This window comes from Pithys albifrons, chromosome 19 (genome assembly GCF_047495875.1).
Source record: "Pithys albifrons albifrons isolate INPA30051 chromosome 19, PitAlb_v1, whole genome shotgun sequence".
NCBI classification, from domain to species: Eukaryota; Metazoa; Chordata; class Aves; order Passeriformes; family Thamnophilidae; genus Pithys; species Pithys albifrons.
Window position 1 is genome coordinate 4,089,280 of NC_092476.1, and position 18,165 is coordinate 4,107,444.

The 18,165-nt window shown below is 61.7% G+C and overlaps 4 protein-coding genes across 6 annotated transcripts; 2 read left to right on the plus strand and 2 right to left on the minus strand.

Moving 5' to 3' along the window:
* Positions 1 to 2,374: 2,374 nt before the first annotated feature.
* On the minus strand, positions 2,375 to 5,119 carry AFMID (arylformamidase). 2 transcript variants are annotated; one of them, XM_071573850.1, is made up of 12 exons: positions 5,043 to 5,119; positions 4,969 to 5,006; positions 4,779 to 4,869; positions 4,597 to 4,701; positions 4,473 to 4,521; positions 4,230 to 4,315; positions 4,075 to 4,147; positions 3,704 to 3,801; positions 3,454 to 3,532; positions 3,150 to 3,279; positions 2,801 to 2,905; positions 2,375 to 2,686 (listed from the first exon to the last, which is right to left on the minus strand). In XM_071573850.1, exons 2-12 carry the CDS (start codon positions 4,996 to 4,998, stop codon positions 2,657 to 2,659), a joined length of 876 nt encoding a protein of 291 aa, XP_071429951.1. In that variant the 5' UTR covers positions 4,999 to 5,006; positions 5,043 to 5,119; the 3' UTR covers positions 2,375 to 2,656. The 2 variants fall into 2 exon arrangements, with proteins under 2 accessions (XP_071429951.1, XP_071429950.1); XM_071573849.1 differs by having other exon boundaries at positions 4,969 to 5,111.
* A 328-nt stretch (positions 5,120 to 5,447) lies between these two features.
* Positions 5,448 to 8,441, plus strand: TK1 (thymidine kinase 1). The gene is made up of 7 exons (XM_071573391.1): positions 5,448 to 5,531; positions 5,831 to 5,862; positions 5,943 to 6,056; positions 6,139 to 6,232; positions 6,551 to 6,640; positions 6,725 to 6,844; positions 6,956 to 8,441. Exons 1-7 carry the CDS (start codon positions 5,466 to 5,468, stop codon positions 7,109 to 7,111), a joined length of 672 nt encoding a protein of 223 aa, XP_071429492.1. The 5' UTR covers positions 5,448 to 5,465; the 3' UTR covers positions 7,112 to 8,441.
* A 308-nt stretch (positions 8,442 to 8,749) lies between these two features.
* SYNGR2 (synaptogyrin 2) lies at positions 8,750 to 10,989 on the minus strand. Its single transcript, XM_071573389.1, has 4 exons — positions 10,836 to 10,989; positions 10,391 to 10,628; positions 9,979 to 10,118; positions 8,750 to 9,878 (listed from the first exon to the last, which is right to left on the minus strand). The coding sequence occupies exons 1-4, from the start codon at positions 10,938 to 10,940 to the stop codon at positions 9,681 to 9,683; spliced, it is 681 nt and encodes a 226-aa protein (XP_071429490.1). The 5' UTR covers positions 10,941 to 10,989; the 3' UTR covers positions 8,750 to 9,680.
* A 6-nt stretch (positions 10,990 to 10,995) lies between these two features.
* Positions 10,996 to 17,713, plus strand: TMC6 (transmembrane channel like 6). 2 transcript variants are annotated; one of them, XM_071573388.1, is made up of 21 exons: positions 10,996 to 11,155; positions 11,851 to 11,941; positions 12,065 to 12,183; positions 12,498 to 12,629; positions 12,745 to 12,903; positions 13,019 to 13,124; positions 13,223 to 13,319; positions 13,403 to 13,657; positions 13,906 to 14,096; positions 14,179 to 14,317; positions 14,467 to 14,622; positions 14,788 to 14,963; positions 15,110 to 15,191; positions 15,514 to 15,611; positions 15,762 to 15,851; positions 15,997 to 16,072; positions 16,338 to 16,468; positions 16,829 to 17,005; positions 17,191 to 17,269; positions 17,416 to 17,494; positions 17,585 to 17,713. In XM_071573388.1, the coding sequence occupies exons 2-20, from the start codon at positions 11,886 to 11,888 to the stop codon at positions 17,485 to 17,487; spliced, it is 2,391 nt and encodes a 796-aa protein (XP_071429489.1). In that variant the 5' UTR covers positions 10,996 to 11,155; positions 11,851 to 11,885; the 3' UTR covers positions 17,488 to 17,494; positions 17,585 to 17,713. The 2 variants fall into 2 exon arrangements, with proteins under 2 accessions (XP_071429489.1, XP_071429488.1); XM_071573387.1 differs by having other exon boundaries at positions 10,997 to 11,155; positions 17,416 to 17,713.
* The last annotated feature ends 452 nt before the right edge of the window (positions 17,714 to 18,165 follow it).

Genomic DNA, 18,165 nt, shown 5'->3' on the forward strand with positions numbered 1-18,165 from the left:
GGATGTTGTTCAACTGTTCAAGTCCTTCTGTCTCCAGCAGCTATTCCAAAAGCCCATCCATGTCCCTTTGAGTCCTTGAAATACCCGTTCCTGAGGTAGTCAATGCCCAGGATACATGGGGCGACTGGACCAGTCACAATGGGGTATTTCTGCAAACCTCTCCTGGTCAAGCTCACTGCAGTTTCCAGCACCGTCAACTCTTGAGACTCCCCTGTCACCCCGGAAATAGAAATAGTTTCTGAGCCCATATGTCCTGATGGCATTAATGTGTATTGAACGCTGATATCAACCAAAGCTTTGTATTTCTATGGGTCTGACATGCCAGGACATCGAATCCACAGCCCAACAGACACGGTTGTCCCATGCCTCTACCTGGCTAGAGGCAGGGTCCCCCTAACACTAGTCTTGGTCATAGCAATCAGAGCTTTTTCCTGACAAATACATCCTGAGGAAGAGACCCCCAGCACCTGGGAGGGAGAGAAGCTTTTCCTGGTGCTGGGTTCACTTCGTGTTGGGCAATTACTGTGACTGGACGCCACCATTTGCCGAGGTGGTGAGAGGTCCTTCTCACCACTCTGCTATTTCCCCTTCCCCCTCCATCTCTGGGCACCCTGAGCTTCAGGGAGAGAGAGAGAGGGAGAGAGAGAGAGAGAGAGGGAGAGAGAGGGAGAGAGAGGGAGAGAGAGGGGTCATGGCTACTTTGGGATACGCTGCAGATTTTTTTTCCTGTGGACTGACTTTGCTGGAAGGAGATCTCCGGGAACTACCACTACTCCTCAACTCCCAGCGTTTCCTTCTTTGAACAAAGAACAAGGAGACAGTCTGCCCTTCCCCACGGAAAAGGTTCCATCCCTCCCCCACGTGAGTCATAAGATTGGCACCTTTTCCTGCCTCTTATCTCTGCCTTGCTGGGAAAAGCCTGAGAAGTGACTCGCGGCCAGCCGAGGTGTGACACTGCCACCTGCTGTCCATAAATATAATTGCACCAGGTAGACACTCCGGTTTTGGGGCTTGTTTTGGTACGGGAGGGAGGGGGTGTACCTTGCTCTGGTCTGTTTATAGTTATATCTATAGTAGTTAAGAACAGTTATCCTTCTTATATACATTTTCTAATTAAAGATCGTTTAAAATTCATAAGGGGCAAAGTGATTATTGAGGAGGAGTCCCCTCAATGGTTTCCTTTAAACTAGGACAGGTGTGCCAGGAGGTAACAGCACACCTGGCACTGCCAGGCGCTGCTGGGGTAATTGTTGCTCAGGTACCATCTCCCGATGGCTGCTGTGATCCTCACCTGGCTGGAGTGCTGGGATGATCCTATGACCGTCTCGCCATGGTGCCCACCCTGACTCTGTTATGATACAGGGGTCAAATGGGCCCCATTTGGCCAGGACCTTGGGCAGGTAGCCTCTCCCAGGTAGCAAGGCACTGGGCTTGCACCCACCACTCTGGCCTCCCGCAGCATCCCCATGCTGGACTTGCCTCTCTGTTCTATTAACCTGGCAGTGGCAGAGACCAACATTGTGATGGTAAATGTCTGGGGGCCAGGCTATCCCCTGCTGACCTCTGTGATAACATGTGTGCTGTCAGCAAGGAGGAGGTGGCTGAGACCGGGCAGGCTGTTAGCACCCTGCTGCTCCCCTGGTTGGCAAACACCATGTGTGCCACCTGGCATCGTGATATCTTGGTCTGCCACACCAAGAGCAAGGGGCAAGCTGGAGTGTGTTGCCAGGAAGTGCCAGGAGCTGGCCCTGACTGCACCTGACTCCTCCAGGCATGGGGGGAGCCTGAACGTCCCGCCAGCCCTGCAGCTGCAGCAGGTAGGCCAGGCCTCATTGTGCTCTGGGTATGTTCCCAGCTGACTGCAACACACCATCTGTCCCCACAGGCAGACTTACAAACCAGCATGAGCCCAGCCTGGGGGAGACCCCAGTCCTTGGGGTGGTCAGTGCATAAAATAAACATTTTCTGACAATACTGTGCCTGTGCAGGGTGTTTTCTCACAAGTGTGTCTGGTTCTTGTGGCTTTACAGCAGGGACATTGCAGCCAAGGTTCTTGTGGAGGGACAAATAAATGCTCCTGAAGACATGGAAGCACTTTGTCCATAGGACCAGGATCGCTGCACAGCAGTGCTAAGGTTTGTGTCTGGCCAGGACAGAGCATGAGCCCAGCTTGGCCCAGGTGGCTGTCACCCCCCATTCTCAAAGTCTTGTGTCATCCCAATTCTGCCACAGGTGAGCTCCCCAGGCTTTCCTGTTATGTTCTGGGTCACAGCAAGTCCCCAGTGTGGAACTACACTCTGGAAGAAGGGATTCCCTCAGCAGCAGTCGCACTGGGTGTGCACTTGGTGGCTTCCTGGGAAGCAGATACCCCAGGCACCAGCAATTCCTGTTTTATTTGGTATTGGCAACATGCAGTTTAAATGACACTTCTTCAACCAGTTGCCCAGATAGAGTTTTGCAGCCCTCAGCCCCTGTGCTCCAGCAGGCAGGAACACCCCAGGGAAGGAGCACCAGTCTAGGCTGGGCTGAGCAGAGGCTGAGTCTGAAGCAGTGGTTGCCCTGTGCTGGAGTTAGGAGACAGTGGGCAGGGGGAGAGCAGCTGCCTGGTGCCACCATGCAGGGCCTTGGTCCCTGTCTATTTGCTCTCAACATGCCATCATGCTCTTGAAATCATGTGCAGAATGACCTGGGATGAGGAACAAAGCCCTGTGAGCAGCAGCTGGCCCCACTCCTCCACACAGGGAGGTTACTGTCAACCCTGTGCCCCCCTGATTTGCCTCAGCATGGCCCTCCTGCCCACCTGAGTGAGGATGTAGCTGTCCTCTGACAGCTTCTCAATGACATCAAAGTGATCCACACCGGCCAGATCCAGCAGGGAGACAGACCAGCCAGCTGCACGCAGGGCCTGTAGAGAGAGCGGAGCTGGCAGGAGGGACCCCGACATCTACCTGCCCCACACAGGGCAGCAGGAATGACAGCTTGGCAAGGACTGCTGTACTTCCCCGAGCCAGAAACAGTGCTCTGCTCCAGCACACAAGCTCTTCATCCCGGTTGAACAGGCCATGGGCTAGCTGGAGCAGTGGCCCCATGGAGCTGGGCAGGACAATGCTGGAGCACACCAGGCTGTACTGTGACTGCCTGGAGCTCACCTGGCTGTACTCCTGTGACTGCCTGCGGAACTCTGGGGAGTCATGCTGGGCCACGGCCACAAGCACCTCACAGGCTGCTGGCACCGCCAGGGCGACCTGTCGCATGGGACTGTTCCTCTGGGCCACCTCCCTGCAGGAGTCACCACGGTGGCAGCTGATGCAGCCCCTTGCTCCAAGAGCACCCATGTCCTTGGCTGAGCTCATCAGCCAAGGCTGGCACAAGGGGCAGAGTGGCCACAGAGCTGCTGATGTTTGCCTGTCTGTGCCCTGTCCCTGTGGCTGTCCCTGCAGCGTGTGGGCTCACCAGCTCATGTTCAGAGCATCATTCACATAGGTGTGCAGGATGGGCTCCAGGTCATACACACCGCTCACCAGCACCACTCCTGAAAGCGGAGGCATCGGCAGGCGAGGGGCCACAGTTCGGGTGGCTCCCACAGCCCTGGGGAACCTCATCACTGGCAGCTCATGCCCTTGGCTCTACAGCCCCACAGCCTTGTCCCAGGTGCAAAGACCAGTTCTCCTCCAGCCCCTGCACTGGGATATGGCAACTCTACCTTTGATATCTGGCACCACTCGGAATTCTGTCCAGTCCGTGGACAGCACCATGGCTGTCAGGTGGGCTCCTGCCGAGTGCCCACACAGGTAAATGCCTCTGCAAGGAGGGAGCCAAGAGCCAGTTCAGAGAGCGACTGGCAGGGACACCTGGGGACACTTAGGGACATCCTGCTCAATGTGGAAGAGGCAGCACAGTCCAAACGCAATTGCTCGGATATCTCCTAATCCATCAGCTGCTGCCAGTGCGCTGACAGACTGCGGGGCAGGCACCACCCAGCACTTGGGCTGAGGCGCTGCAGCCTCTGTCCTGGCGCAGGGCTTCTTTGCCCCCAGTCACCCTCACACACCAGCACCCCTGGCAGCTGCCCACCTGATCCCAGGGTACTGCTCCACCAGGAAGGCAAGGCTGCGGCGCACCTGCTGAACCATGGAGTCCATGTGGCCTGGCAGGGGGCAGAGGGCAGGTCAGAGGGCGCCTGAGCCGTGTGGGCGGCGCAGCCTCTGCAGCCCAACAGCATCACCTACCCCTGGGTGCTGTGTCATAGCCCAGTGCCACCACCATCACCCCCTGCGACACCAACGGGGGGGCTGCAAACCCGGACTCGTCCTTACTGGGGAAGAGAGACACTGACAGGCTGAGGGGGTCAGGGACTATGAAGACCAGCTGGGGACTGGTCAGACCCCCCGTACCCAGAGAGTCCCAGTGTCAGGAGAAGGGGGTCAGTAAGGGTGGGCAAAGGGGTCCATTCCCAAGCGATCCCACCTCACCTCAGGGACTGCCAATATCCACCATGAATGTAGACCAGGACCGGGAAGGCTGCACAGCACAGTGGGGGGTGAGCAGGGGGTCCGGCCCCTGCCCACCCCGGTCCTCACCGTCCCTGTCACTTACTCCCAGACGGGTCCTTGGGGAAATAGATGTCCAGCTTCTCCCCGTCCCCGCTGCCGTAGGGGACATGCAGCGTGGTCCGCGCGCTGGCCCGGGCCCGCTCGGTTCCTGCGGGGCGGGAGGCGGCGGGGCACGGGGCTGTGGCACCGAGCTCAGCCCCGCTCCTGGCGCCCTCCGCTCCTTACCTGCCGCCGTCACCGCGAGGTGGGCGTCGATGATGGTGTCCCGGTCGAGGCGGGGGGACCAGCGGCTGGGGGAATACTGGTCCTCCAGCACCTGAGGGGAGACAGCGGGGCTGCAGTGGGGGCAGGCAGAGACCCCCCCGGCCCGTGGCCCGGGAGAGAACTGCGCGCTGCACAGCCCACCCGGCCCCACCTCGGCGGACATGTCCCGCCAGCCGCCCATGCTGCGCCCGGTGCCGCTCTCGGTGCCGCTCTCGGTGCCGCTCTCGGTGCCGCTCTCGGTGCCGCTCTCGGTGCCGCTCCCAGACCGACCCCCCACATCCCCGGCTCGGGGGCGTGGCCAGGGCCCGGGGGCGGGGCCGACGCGCTCCCATTGGTCGCCCTGGAGGCGAGGCCGGAGCTCGGGGGCGAGTCCTGGGGGCGGGTCCATGTGATGAGGGCGAGGCCAGAGCGCGGGGGCGCGCCCGGCCCCTCCCTCCCATTGGCCGCCCTGGTCGGGGGGGCGGTACCGGTGAGCGGAGAACAGTAAGAATTTTGGCGCCCATGCTCCTATTGGTCAGCGCCGCGGAGCGCCCGCGTGAGCTCTCCCGCGATTGGGTGGCGGGGCGGAGCGCGGGCACGGGGCCTCCCCCGATTGGCCGGCGCTGGCGCGGCGGAGCGGCGCGCGCGGGCTCGGGCCGTAAATCCGCCATGAACTGCCTGACGGTGCCCGGCGTCCACCCCGGCTCGCCCAGCCGGCCCCGCGGGCAGATACAGGTACGGCACCGCCCCGGGGCGCCGGCGGTGTCCGGGCTGGGGGGCACACACCGGTACCGCCCCGGGGCGCCGGCGGTGTCCGGGCTGGGGGGCACACACCGGTACCGCCCCGGGGCGCCGGCGGTGTCCGGGATGGGGGGCACACACCGGTACCGCCCCGGGGCGCCGGCGGTGTCCGGGATGGGGGGCACACACTGGTACCTCCCCTGGGCACCGGGCTGGGGAGGCCCCGAGATCGGGGACCGCCCCGGCACCTGACGGGGCCAGGACTGTCCGATGACCCGCCGTTCTGCCCTCAGGTGATCTTCGGGCCGATGTTCTCCGGCAAGAGGTAGGCCCGGGGGGTGGGCGGTAGAGCGAGGCCCGGGGCGGGCGGGGAGGGCCGGGGCCCACTGATACTGTGTCTCGCAGCACGGAGCTTATGCGGCGGGTGCGGCGGTTCCAGCTTGCCCAGTACCGGTGTCTGCTGGTGAAGTACGCCAAGGACACGCGCTACAGCTCCTCCGGGGTCTCCACGCACGACAAGTGAGTGCCCGGGGCAGGAGGACCCACCCCCGCCTTCACGGGGCTGCCTGGCCCGCCCGGCTCACCCCCTCCCTGCCCTCAGGAGCACCATGGAGGCCGTGCCCGCCGGGCTCCTCCAGGACGTGTACCAGCAGGCTCTGGGCGCCGCCGTCATTGGCATCGACGAGGGCCAGTTCGTAAGTGCATGGCTGGGGCGGGTTCGGGGGGCTCTGGAGGACACAGAGTCTGCAGAACACCCTGTACAGACCAAAGACTGCTCTCTGTAGGAGGAGATAGGAAGAAATGCCCTGGGGCAGTTTGATCCAGCTGGACTATGTTTGTAGTGAAACCCTCCCTTCCTGTAGTCTCTGATGACGTGGGACTGGAGCCCATTCCACAGGGCATATGGCTCTGATTTTCCTTGTTCCCAGTGCTGCTGTCTGAGCATGTGCTCTGGGATCCAGAGCCAAGTGCTGCAAGTCCTCCCTCCTGACACTGTGCCTGTACCCCTCCAGTTCCCAGACATCGTGGAGTTCTGCGAGACAATGGCCAATGCCGGGAAAACCGTCATTGTCGCTGCTCTGGATGGGACTTTCCAGAGAAAGGTACAACACTCATTTTGGTATAGCAGCTGCTTTGGAACCCTCCCTGAACCCACTCAGCAGCACCTCCCCTGCTTTCTCACCCAGGCCTTTGGGAGCATCCTGAACCTGGTGCCGCTGGCAGAGAGCGTGGTGAAGCTGAACGCTGTGTGCATGGAGTGCTTCCGAGAGGCTTCCTACACCAAGAGGCTGGGAGCAGAGCGGGAGGTGAGTTCCCCTGGAACAGAAACTGCTCCACCTTGCCAGTCTTGCTGGTCTGGAGGATATCCCCTCAGGGAAGCTGGCTCTGTAGAGTCACCCTCGGAATTTCCCTACCAGGTTGAAGTGATTGGAGGAGCTGACAAGTACCACTCTGTGTGCAGAGCCTGCTACTTCTGCAAGCGGCCCCAGCAGCCTGGGCTGGAGAACAAGGAGAACATGCCCCTGGGGCTGAGGCAGCAGGAGGCAGCTGCCATTCGGAGGATCTTCACTTGACTGCTGGGAAAATAGAGGGGAAGAGAGATCAGTGCTGTGGTCTGTGGGCACCAGATCTGCCTCCCTTCACTTTTAGCAAACTGTTCATTGCTTCAGCCCTTGCTGCCCAACCTCCACTGCCCCCCCCCAGCAAGTGCCACCACCAAGGAGGATCCACTGGGCCTGACGCTGGGGGTGAGCTGACGCAAGAGCCTGACTAGAGTGAGTTCCCATGTCAGAACATGGAGAGAGATGGGTGTAGTTAGTGATGCTGCCACACATGGGCTCTGGGTCACTGCATGGCAAGTCAGGCCACCAGGCTCCTGTTGCTCGCCAGGGCTCTGGCCAGTTCTCCCAGGGCTCTGTGTATACTCAGGCTGGTGCTGGTTCTGGTGCCTGGGAATGCAGCCCTTTTCTCTTGCACACTCTTGCCAAATTCCAGGTTTCTCAAGACAATGTACAGTCATTAGTATTTTAAATCCACTTCCTTTTTTAACAGTCTGAGGTAACTCATCCCTTCTCACAGACCTGTGGCACAGCTTTTAACTGACACACAACAGCCCAACCCTGGGCAGGCTGTTGGCCCCCTGTCTGCTCACTGGTATTACTGCCTTGTCAATCCTTGTTGAAACAGAGAAGGGGGGAGGAAGGCCTGACTCAGCCTGGCAGCAGGCTCTTCTGAGCTGGAGAACTTCAAAGGGCTGACAGTGGTCTAGCAGGCTGTGACAGAGTCCTTTGGAAGAACTGGTCCTAGGAAGAGCCTTCTCCAAATTCAAGCTGTTTTTCTCAGGTTCAAGGTTGGTGCTGCCATTTTGGTGCTGTATTACCTGTGAGATGCTTGGAGGCTTAGGGTTTCATCTGCCCAGATTTGGGCAACTGTTCCTGTGAATGTTCAGCTACTCAGCCAAGGCGCTCTGACCTGAGGGGCTGGTTCTCCACTTTAGCTGGGTCTCTTGCTCCCTCCTGAGCCTTCCAAAATTCTTGAGGCTGACTCTTCCTCTTAGAGTTAAGCCAACTGAAGGATTCTCTTCCCCCTTTGCTTGACTCAGCTTGTAGAAGGTTGTTGCCTTTGTTCCTTACTCTTTGCAAAAGTGCTTTTCCCTGGAAAAGCATCCACAGGCTCTGAGCAGTAGCTCTTGGTTCTGGCCAGGACAGATCTCTACATGTGAGCACAGGGTCACTGTTTGCCCTGAAAGGTTCCAAAAGCCACTTGAACTCCCTCCCTGCTCCCCCCCGTGTTACTGGTGAGCACAATTGTACTCACAAGCACTTGAATGCCAGGCCTGGGCCTTTCTCTTGGGGCTGGGGAAGGCACTGCTGCTGCTGCTTCAGATTAATAAATAACTTCATGAACCTCTCTGTGTGTGTTTTCTACCAAAATGCTTTGCAGAAGCTTCCCAGCTGTGGTCAGTGAGACAGCACGGGCTGGTCACTGGAGCAGTCACATGGCAGGAGAGCCGCTTGCAGGGCTGGTGTTGGAGCTCTGCTCAGATTGAGGAGCAGGAGGAGGGTAGCTTAAAAATAGCCACCAGCATGAGTGTGCTGTTTGCAGCATAGCAGTTGGCAAAGGCTGTGCTGCCACTGCCTCGCCTGGCACCCCCAGCCTTCAGGGGGAGAGGGCAAGTCCCTTCTCCTTTCCCAGAGACAAAAGGCACATGGTGGCTTGGTGAAAAAGTTTATTCCAACCCTACAGTGAACTACTTGAACACTAGCCCCAGGAGCAACAGACTGCACAGGCCCACTGGAAACAGCTTCACCATAGCACAGCAGTGAACACGACCTGAGACAGCAGCCCTGGGCTCCCAGGGTGGCCTGAGTGTGGGTGGGAGCCACGGGCAGGGCGCAGGAGCATGGCCTCGTGTCATCAGAGGCAGTGCCCATGGGGAGGCAAGTGAGGGGAAGAAAACGCTCCAGGACCTTTTCTCAGCTGGAGCAGGCATGGCCCTCAGGGATCCCAGCGCTCACTGCTCCCGTGGATCCCAAACTGCATCATCTGAGCCCCAGCAGCTCTAGTGCAGGCTTGGGGAAGGCACAGTGTGGCATTAGAGGCACAACAAGGGGGGCTTTGGCAACAACTTACCCAGCAGCAGCTGAGGGCGTAAGGCATGGGAAGCCGGTGCAGGCGGGAGCCAGGCCTGGAGGTGCTACAGCAGCAAGAGACAGCACTCAGGGGGATGCAGCCAGTAGGGCTGAAAGGCACTGGGGCCAGGCCAGGCCAGGGCAGCAGTCACAGAGGCAGAGCGGGGCAGGGACGGGGCAGTGTGAACCACACACCCCGACAAGGCACCACAGCGAGGGCAGAGGCTCAGCTGTGCTGGGGCTGCCTGCACATCCCTCCTCCTGCACCCGCAGGGCTCACCAGCAGCTGCAAATCACAGCTGTGCATTGAATCGCCCACAACACACGGGGCTCTGGACCCTTCACTGGGGTCCTGGCTTAAGCAGCAGCACCAGGCCCTTCCTGTGCCCCACGCCAAGGCCACTGCCTTCACACAAAGCACTCTCCCACCCCTCCAAGTCACAGGCCCATCCCTCCCACCCCACAGAAGGAATTGCACTGGTACAGCCATGCCATGGGTGCCAGCCGGGGCTCAGTACACCGGCGGGGGCTGGTACCCCTCCGGCGCCTCTGCCACGTGGGTGAAGGGTGGTTGCTGGTAGCTGTCATGGCTGATGTTAGGGTAGCTGGAGTAGGGAGTTGAAACCTCCGGGGTGGGGTCAACGTAGCTTTGCGCAAAGTCCTCCACCCCCATTTTGTACCTCTTGTAAGCAAAGGTGAGCAGGAGGCCCTACAGACAGGAAGGGAAGGCAGAGTCAGAGCGGGCCCGGGCTGTGCAGTGCAGGGGGCCCTGCACAGTCCCCCCAAGTAGCACAGGGTGCTTCACTCACCCAGGAGAAGATGGAGAAGAAACTGAAGGTGATGGCAGCTCGAGCAGAGTCAGCCTGGATGTACACCTCTTCAATCTGTGTCCAGGACCACTGGTTGGTCAAGAAACAGAAGCCAATGAACCACAGGAAGGTCCAGAGACCTGTGGGGGGGAAGCAGCATGAAGGGCTGAGGCTGATCCTGCTGCTCCCAGGCAGGTCCCCGGGCCAGACGCTGCTCCACCGCCTGGGCTGGCGTAGGCACCGGGCCGGGGCCGCCGCTCCTCAGGGTGCCCAGCGGCAGCAGCGCGTGGCTCTCGGGCACCGTGCCAGGCCTAAGCGACTCCCTTCGCCAGGCACCGGCAGCCACGTCACGGGACAAGGCAGCCATTGCGCCAGGGGCAGGAGGCACAGGTCTGCCCCATGCTCCCGGTACCTGAGAAGCCAAGGTCGGCCAGAACCAAGTATTTGCGGTCGGTGGTGTTGCTGATCTGAGGGAAGTAGACGTCTACCATGAAGAAGAAGATGCAGGCGAGGAAGGCGAGGACGCCGATGCCGATGCCGTAGCGACAGGCGTCCTCGTTGTGGTTGAAGACGCAGAAGAGATGCGGGTCCTCGGGCAGGCTGATGTAGCCATCCCCGACCAGGCAGGCGAACACGATCAGGGCGAAGACCTGTGGGGCGGAGCCGGTGTCCGGTGGGCGGCACCGGGGTCGGGGCGCCCTTCGGGGGTGCCCGTGTTCGGCGGTTCGGAGGCACCGGCCAGGGCGGAGGGGAGGCGGGCCTGGACGCGCTCCAGGGGAGGGCCCGGCCTGGCCTGGCCCGGCCCGTCCGCGGCCCGTCCCGGCGGGGCTATCCCGTCCCGTCCCGTCCCGACTCACCGCACTGACGATCCGGGCCAGCACCTGCGGCTGCTGCACGAAGCGCACCAGGTCGAAGGCGCCGCCAGCCTTGGCCGCCCCGTAGGCGCCGCCACCGCCCTCCATCGTGCTCCGCCGCCGCCGCCGCTGCGCGGCACCGCCCCGGGAGGGCCGGCCCGGCGGTCCCGTGGGTGGGGCGGGGCGGGCTCGGGGCTCCCCCGCCTGGGCACGGAGCGCCGCACTGGTACCGCACCGCCGTGTCCCGCTCCGTCCATCCCTCCGCCCCGGTGTAACGGGGCACGGCAGCACCGCCCGCACGTCCCGGCCGGCGTCGGGTCCCGGTGAGCGCGGCCGAGGGGAAACGGGGCTTTGGGGGTGCTCCCGCCGCCCCGCCCGGTACCAGTATTCGGCAGGAACAAGGAAGCGGGCAGGGCTCGGTGCCACCCGCCCTGCCCGCGGGTCCAAACTCACACCGAGCCACGGCCCTGGCGGAGGCAGCGGGACCCCCAGAGGGCATCCTGTCTGTTCCCGGTTTCGGGGCGGGCTGAAGCTGCCGGGGAGCGCCGGAGCGGCCGCCGGCCCTGAGCAGCCTTAGCCCCTCCGGGGGGTTGAGGAGCCCGAGGGCTGGTGGAGGAGGGAGAGTAGGGGAGGAAGGAGCCGGCGCTGGGCACCGGCGGGAGCGGACACGTCGAGGGTAGGGCGCTGCTCTCTGCTCCGAGGTGTCCTGGGGCCAGTTCGGGCCCCTCCCAAGCCGTGCGCTGGAGCTGGTGCTCGGCAGCTCCGTCCCTGCCCCCGAGGGTCCCGGGGCGGCGGGCGGGCTCCTCCCGGGCGGGACCCGCTCGGCGGCGGCGGCGCCGCCCCATCCGCCCATTCTTCCTTCCTGCCACCTCCGGGATGGCCCCGGGGTTGGTCTCGGGTTTAGGCCCGCAGACCCCGCGCGCAGTGGCTCCGGCTCCATCCTCGTCCCACGGGCCGGCAGCTCGCGGGGGAATCGGGGGCCGCCGGAGCCACTGACGCCCGTCTGCTCCCCGCGCAGAGCCCGCGGCAGAGGGACCCGCTCGGCCTCGCAGGATGTCCCAGCCGCCCTCCGTCACCTTCCATGTGCCCGAGGGCACCGACAGCGATGAGTGAGTGTGACCCTCCCGCTGCCGCGCCGTGCTCCGCGTGTTGCACCGCAGTGACACGAGGCTGCGAACCCCTGTCCAGCCGGCACCGGGTGCCTGTGCCACCGTGCCCCTGTGTCCTTGCAGCCAGGAGCCGAGCCCGGACAACGAGAGAGCCCTGCACACTTCCTTCCACCAGCTCATCCTGGAGCAGAGCAGCTTGATCGAGGCAGGTCTGGAGGTGGAGATGGAGGAGAGGGACAGAGGTAAAGTGTTGCAGCTGCAGCCGGGGAATAGGCCAGAGGCAGTGTGTGTGCACAGGGACATCCACCCACCCTGACTCTGCTTGAGCTGGTTGGGGCACATGTAAACGCTGGGGTGTTGGAAGGAGCCCACTGATGCCTTGGCCAGTGCAGAGCAGGGCAGTGTGGCTCTTGGCTACACAGGGAGTGTCTCTGAAGAAGGAGGTGCACTGGGGGAACAGACATCAGGGCACACACCTGGCCTCTGTGCTGGAGCAGAGGAGCAGGGACACATGGATGGGCCATGGGCGCTCTGCATCCTGCCTTCCCTCTTCTAGAGTCTTCAGCCCTCCTGGGTCCCCCAGACGCCTGTGCCACAGCCTGGCCAGAGCCCTGGCAGGGCAAGCAGTGCCCCGGCTACGGCTCTGCCTCCCTGCATATCCTGGCCAGCATGCCCAGCCGCACCATCGGTAAGATGCCACCTTCCCTTCCACCCTTTCCCAGGCCCCAGAGCCTCTCAGAGAGCTCTCCCGCCTACCCTGCTCTCCCATGGCCACCCAAACCCTGCCCTGCTCTGGCCTGCAGGACGCAGCCTCGGGGCCATCATCTCCCAGTACTGCAACCGCACAGCCCGGCTGCGGCGCCAGAGCAGCCGCCCGCCCCTGCAGCAGCTCTCCCGCACAGCCCGGCCCAGCCTGCGGCACTATGACCTGGACACTGACGCCAGCAGGGCCACGCTGGAAGGTGAGGATCCCCCGGAGCTGGAGTAAGCGGTGCCACACACTGTCCCTACACTGGGTTTCAGATGGGCATGCCATGACCTGACTGGCCGTGTCCCACTGAGCCCCTTGTGCCCCAGAGAAGCGGAGCCTGCTGGTGAAGGAGCTGCTGAGCCTCTCGCCCAGCCAGCGCAGTCACATGCTGCTCACTGTGCCCCTCAGCCTGGCAGAGAAGCGCACCATCCGGTAGGTCCCCTTCCACCAGTCCCAGCCAGGCATGGCTCCCACAGCCAGAGCTGGCCCAGGATCTGTGGCACACTCTGACAATCCTCTCTGGTGGGCAGGCAGCAGCTGAGCAGGCCGAGGGGCCCCTTGAGGCAGCGTGCCCAGCATTGGGCCCCCTCCTCACCCTGTGGATGGTCCATCGTCTACATCAGCCTTGTAAGTCAGAGCAGGGATCTGCACAGTGGTTGTCAGGGCTCCAGTGCAGGCTCCAGTGTTCATCCCAGGCTCCCACTCCCCAGGGCTGCCGAGGTCTCTGGTACAGGTTCCTCTCCTTACTTCGCACCGCACAGCCCTGGCACTACACCCTGAAGCAAATCGGTGGCCGCTTTGGCTCCAGCGTCCTCTTCTACTTCCTCTTCCTCAAGACACTCCTTATGTTCAACTTTGTCTCATTCCTCATTCTCCTGGCCTTCGTGGTAGTGCTGCAGGCTGTGTACCCCCCGAGCTCGGCCAGCCCCTCACCCTTCACTGGCCTGGAGCTCCTCACAGGAACGGTAAGCATGGCCCAGGCACCGGGGCCTGGGCACCCTGGGGCAGGGGCAGCTCCAGGCCTGGGCTACAACCTCACATCCCCACCGTGGTGATGCCCCAGTCCCTGCCCTTGCACAGCCAGGGCCCAGGCCTGGTGCTGCCTCATCCAAGGGTTCTGTGTCCCTGGGGCTGCCACAGACGTGCCAGGCTGGTCAGGGAGCTGCAGGCACTGCTGAGGTCACCATGGGCCACATCATGTGCTTTCCTGCAGGGCTACTTCACGCACTCATTGCTGTATTACGGCTACTACAGCAATGTCACCCTCAATGACCCCTGTACCTCCGACCCCAAGGGCAGTAGCTGCCCCCTCACAGCCCCTCCATTCCCGTACAACATGCCACTGGCCTATCTGTTCAGCGTTGGGGCCTCCTTCCTCGTCACCTGCGTCCTGCTGGTGTACAGGTGGGTTGGAAGCACCTGTGGCAGTGCCACCATTCCCCTCTTCATCCAGCCCCAGTCCCTGATGCTCTCCCCCTCACTGCAGTGTGTCCTGCTCTTTTCGGGAGAGCGTGGGAAGCGCCGTGGGAGTCCTGGCTGTAAAAGTCTTCTGCACCTGGGACTTTAGGGTGATCCAGAGGCGCTCAGTGAAGCTGCAGTGCGAGAACTTTTGCACCCAGCTGAAGGTGAGGAGCTGGGCGATGCAAACACCCCTGACCCCGTCCTTGCACCAGTGCTTTGTCCATCATCCCTCTGGGTCCCTCCACAGTGCAGTGGGACAGACTTGCTCCAGCCATGGGGCAGGTTTGGCAGCTCTGGCACTGCTGTCTTCCAGGAGCTGCTGGCAGAGCAGCGGTCCCGCTCCCGCTCTCGGAGCCTCTGCCAGCGCCTGAGGCACTGCATCGTGGTGCTGCTGGCCTGGGCCCTGGCACTGGGCTCAGTGCTGGGCTGCGCACTGGCTGTGCACCAATTCTCACAGCACATGCACGTGGTGAGTGTCAACTCTCACCCTGGGATCCCCTGCCCTGGGGTTGGAGTGGTGGGGCAGGAGTACCGGGGAGGGAGGCAGAGGCAGCCCCGTTGCTGCTCTTTTCCTGGTGTGGGTGTTTGCTGTCCTCCCCAAATCTGTGTGCTCACCACAGTACCTGCTCACCAGGTTCAGCAGGAGCAGAGAGCACAGGGCAGTGGCAGGTGGCAGCAGGAAGCCATCCTGCTAGTCCTGCCCCTCGTGTTGTCCCTCCTCAACACGCTGATGCCCCACCTGTACAACTTGCTGGCAATGTGGGAGAAGCAGGACTCCCCTGTGACACAGGTCTACGTGGCGATCTTCAGGTGGGCTGGCTGGGGCTGTGGTGGAGGGACAGTCCTGCACACTGACCTGTGGCATGAGGGCAGGCTTTGGGCCAGGTGCCCTGTCTGTGTGCCTTGGCCTCCATCCACTGGGCTCAGGGGCTCCTGGCCCTACTCCTGCTCCCCAGGAACTTCCTTCTGAAGATGGTCGTCCTCAGCCTGCTGTGCTTCCAGTGGCTCGGCCGGAGCATTGTCTGCTCAGCAGAGGAGGTCAGCACTGCTGCCCCAAGGCCCTGTGGGGCCAGGCTTGGCATGGGGCCACGGAAGGAACTGGTGGCTTCTTCCTTATTAGATGTTAGGAAGAAATTCTTCCCTGTGAAGGTGATAAGGCACTGGGCACTGGTTTGCGCAGAACTGTTGTGGCTGCCCCATCACTGGAAGTGTTCAAGGCTGGGTTGGGTGGGGCTTGGAGCAGCCTGGTCTAGTGGAAGTTGTCTCTGCCCATAGCAGGGGTGTGGAACAAGATGAGCTTTAGGCTCCCTCAAACCCAAACTATTCTGTGATTGCATGCCACCCTCACTTGTATCGCCAGTGCTGGGAGACATGTGTGGGGCAGGACCTTTATCGCTTTGTGGTGATGGATTTCGTATTCACCTTGCTGGACACACTCTTCAGGGAGCTGGTGTGGAGGTAATGTGCCCCAAGAAGTGTCCCCCTGCCTGTGTGACATCCCCACATATCCCCAGCTCTCTGGTGTGCCCAGGCTCTGCCACATCGGAGGGGAAGGGGATGCGAGGGTGCCCCCTGGCAGTGTGGGAGCAAAGCTCTGATCCTCTCCAGGCTGATCCTGGAGAAGAGGCTGAAGCAGAGGCCCGAGTTTGACATTGCCCAAAATGTGCTGGAGCTGATCTATGGGCAGAGCCTGACCTGGTGAGACATCTCTCTCTGGCACAGCTCCTTCCTCTGCAGGCAAATGCCTTGTGTTCCCCAGGAGCCCTGTGGGTGCCACAGCTGTGCCCAGCACTGGCTCCCCTGAGCTCAGACTCAAGCAAGCTCATCTTCCCCCCACTCCCAGGCTGGGCATTCTCTTTGCTCCACTCCTGCCAGCCGTGCAGATGCTGAAGCTGCTGCTGCTGTTCTATATCAAAAAGGTGTGATTCCCCCTGCCCCCCCAGTGCCCCACGCATACTGTGATAGGCAGCCCTGTGGTGTCCCTGTGCCCTGCCACCACCAGCCTCTGCCACAGCAGCAGTGGCACACGGAGCAGCTCTGTCCTGGTGGAACTGAGCAGGGGTTGCTGGTGACAGGGTGTCCCCAAGCTCACTCAGCTCCCAGTGGGTAGGAGGGAGGGGATGGCAGGGTGGGGGCTGCTCTCCAGGAGCTAGCAACCCACAGGACGCTGCTCCCTGTCCACAGACCAGCCTGATGTGGAACTGCCAGTCCCCCAGCAAGCCCTGGCAAGCGTCACACATGAGCACCATCTTCATCACCCTGCTGTGCTTCCCCTTCCTGGGTGCAACAGTCTTCCTCTCCTACACTATCTGGTCGTGAGTACCCACTAGGCCATGGCTTGGGGCACAGGATCCCTGGCTGCCTGGAGAAGGAGGGGCTTGGAGACACTGTGCCCCCCAACCTCAACATCCCCCAGCCCCAGGCTGTGCAGTGCTGCCCCAGGCAGGGAGGTGCTGCCCATCCACTGGCTTGTGCCCACTTCCTCCAACTATTCCCAGGTGTTCTGGTGCAGGACACAAGGATGAAAACCCACTCATCCAGCTCTAGAGATGCCTGGGACAGTGAGGCTGGGTCCTAGGAAGGCTGGATGTCTGAGACAGGCAGTGCCCTAGGCTAGGGACAGCGGCTACTGGACTGCCCATTGTTCTGACCACTCTGTTGGTGTGTCTGCTTAGGCTGCAGCCATCAGAAACATGTGGACCCTTCCGGGGGCTGGAAACCATCTACAAATCAGGGAAGAGCTGGGTGCTGGTGCTGGAGAAGTCCAACCCCAACATCACCTGGTTTGCCTGGGTCCACCAGTACCTGGTGGAGAACACCTTCCTCCTGTTCTTCTCATCTGTGGCCCTGCTGTGAGTACAGCCCCAAGCCCAAGGCTGAACCCTGGGCCCTCACTTTGAGGGTCCCACTGTCATGCCCCTGAGCTGGGAGGGCAATGGGTTGGGAGCTGGGGTGTCAATCCAGAGCCCTGTGTCAGGAGCAGTGTCCCTCAGCTTCCTGCCCACCTGCCAACCAACCCATCCTACTCTTGTTCCAGAGCTGTGATTTACTTCTACATCCAAGTGGTGAGAGGCCAGCAGAGGGTCATCTGCCTGCTCAAGGAACAGATTGCCAAGGTGCGTGAGTGCTGGATGCTGCCACTGCCTGTCCCAGCTGCTCCACAGCCTGGGCTGGCCCCAGGACTGCCATTCAGGCTCTGGCCCCAGCAGCGCTGCCGTTCAGCCATCCCATGACTGCTCACTGCACATCCCTGTTGTTGCAGGAAGGGGAAGATAAGATGTTTCTCATGCAGAAGCTCCACTCCGTTTACGAGCAGAGAGAGAGACATGCCTGAGTCCCAGGTAAGGCTGGCACAAAGGGCAGTGGATGCTCATGCTGTCCAGAGCCACAGGCACAGCAGGCATAGGACCAGGACTGCTGTCACACTCCAGAGCACAGCTCCCCATGGGACTGCCTCCCAACACAGCCCTGCTCCATGAGAACAGCTCTCCCTCCTGCCAACACACCGGCTCCATGGAGAACAGCCCTGGGCTGTTTACAGAATCCTTTGGAGACAGCAGAGCTTTCTGTAGGGAGAGACCTGCAGCCTCTTTCACGCTGCCCAGGGGCAGCAAGGATGGAGCCAGGAGCTGCCAGGCAGCACCCCATCTCCAGCCCTGTGCCTGACTCGCCAGGAGGGCAGATGGCTGATCCCACTCCCACAAATGAGGCCACCGGGCCACCCCCATCCGCCCTGCACATGCTGCACCAGCTGGCGGGACACACTTGGAAGAACCACTGTGGTGCTGGGTACTGAGCTGGACAGGGACTCTGCAGGCTCAGCTGACATGGCCCATTAAAGTGCTGCTGTGCAGGAAGGCTCTAGCTGGTGTCTGGACCTGTTGAGCTGGAAGCAGGCAGGTGGGGTTGGTGTGGTGGTGACTCAGCAGCCATGTCAGGGTGTGCTCAGGCTCCTTGGCACCACCTGCTTGTCCTTGGGACTGCCCAGGGTAGAGCACAGTTCAGCCCACAC

What these genes read in the sequence shown, in the direction of transcription:
- AFMID (XM_071573850.1), bottom strand. Translation starts at nt 4,998, where the DNA reads ATGGGCGGCTGGCGGGACATGTCCGCCGAG. An exon ending in AGTGGTGCCAGATATCAAAG is followed by an intron (nt 3,533 to 3,703) that starts GTAGAGTTGCCA and finishes CTCCGCTTTCAG; the next exon opens with GAGTGGTGCTGGTGAGCGGT. An exon ending in GATGCTCTGAACATGAGCTG is followed by an intron (nt 3,280 to 3,453) that starts GTGAGCCCACAC and finishes TGACTCCTGCAG; the next exon opens with GGAGGTGGCCCAGAGGAACA.
- TK1 (XM_071573391.1), top strand. Translation starts at nt 5,466, where the DNA reads ATGAACTGCCTGACGGTGCCCGGCGTCCACCCCGGCTCGCCCAGCCGG. An exon ending in CCGATGTTCTCCGGCAAGAG is followed by an intron (nt 5,863 to 5,942) that starts GTAGGCCCGGGG and finishes TGTGTCTCGCAG; the next exon opens with CACGGAGCTTATGCGGCGGG. An exon ending in GGCTGGGAGCAGAGCGGGAG is followed by an intron (nt 6,845 to 6,955) that starts GTGAGTTCCCCT and finishes TTTCCCTACCAG; the next exon opens with GTTGAAGTGATTGGAGGAGC.
- SYNGR2 (XM_071573389.1), bottom strand. Translation starts at nt 10,940, where the DNA reads ATGGAGGGCGGTGGCGGCGCCTACGGGGCGGCCAAGGCTGGCGGCGCC. An exon ending in TGGCCCGGATCGTCAGTGCG is followed by an intron (nt 10,629 to 10,835) that starts GTGAGTCGGGAC and finishes TCCGCCCCACAG; the next exon opens with GTCTTCGCCCTGATCGTGTT. An exon ending in GGCCGACCTTGGCTTCTCAG is followed by an intron (nt 10,119 to 10,390) that starts GTACCGGGAGCA and finishes TCCCCCCCACAG; the next exon opens with GTCTCTGGACCTTCCTGTGG.
- TMC6 (XM_071573388.1), top strand. Translation starts at nt 11,886, where the DNA reads ATGTCCCAGCCGCCCTCCGTCACCTTCCATGTGCCCGAGGGCACCGAC. An exon ending in CAGCAGGGCCACGCTGGAAG is followed by an intron (nt 12,904 to 13,018) that starts GTGAGGATCCCC and finishes CTTGTGCCCCAG; the next exon opens with AGAAGCGGAGCCTGCTGGTG. An exon ending in TATGGGCAGAGCCTGACCTG is followed by an intron (nt 15,852 to 15,996) that starts GTGAGACATCTC and finishes CCCCACTCCCAG; the next exon opens with GCTGGGCATTCTCTTTGCTC.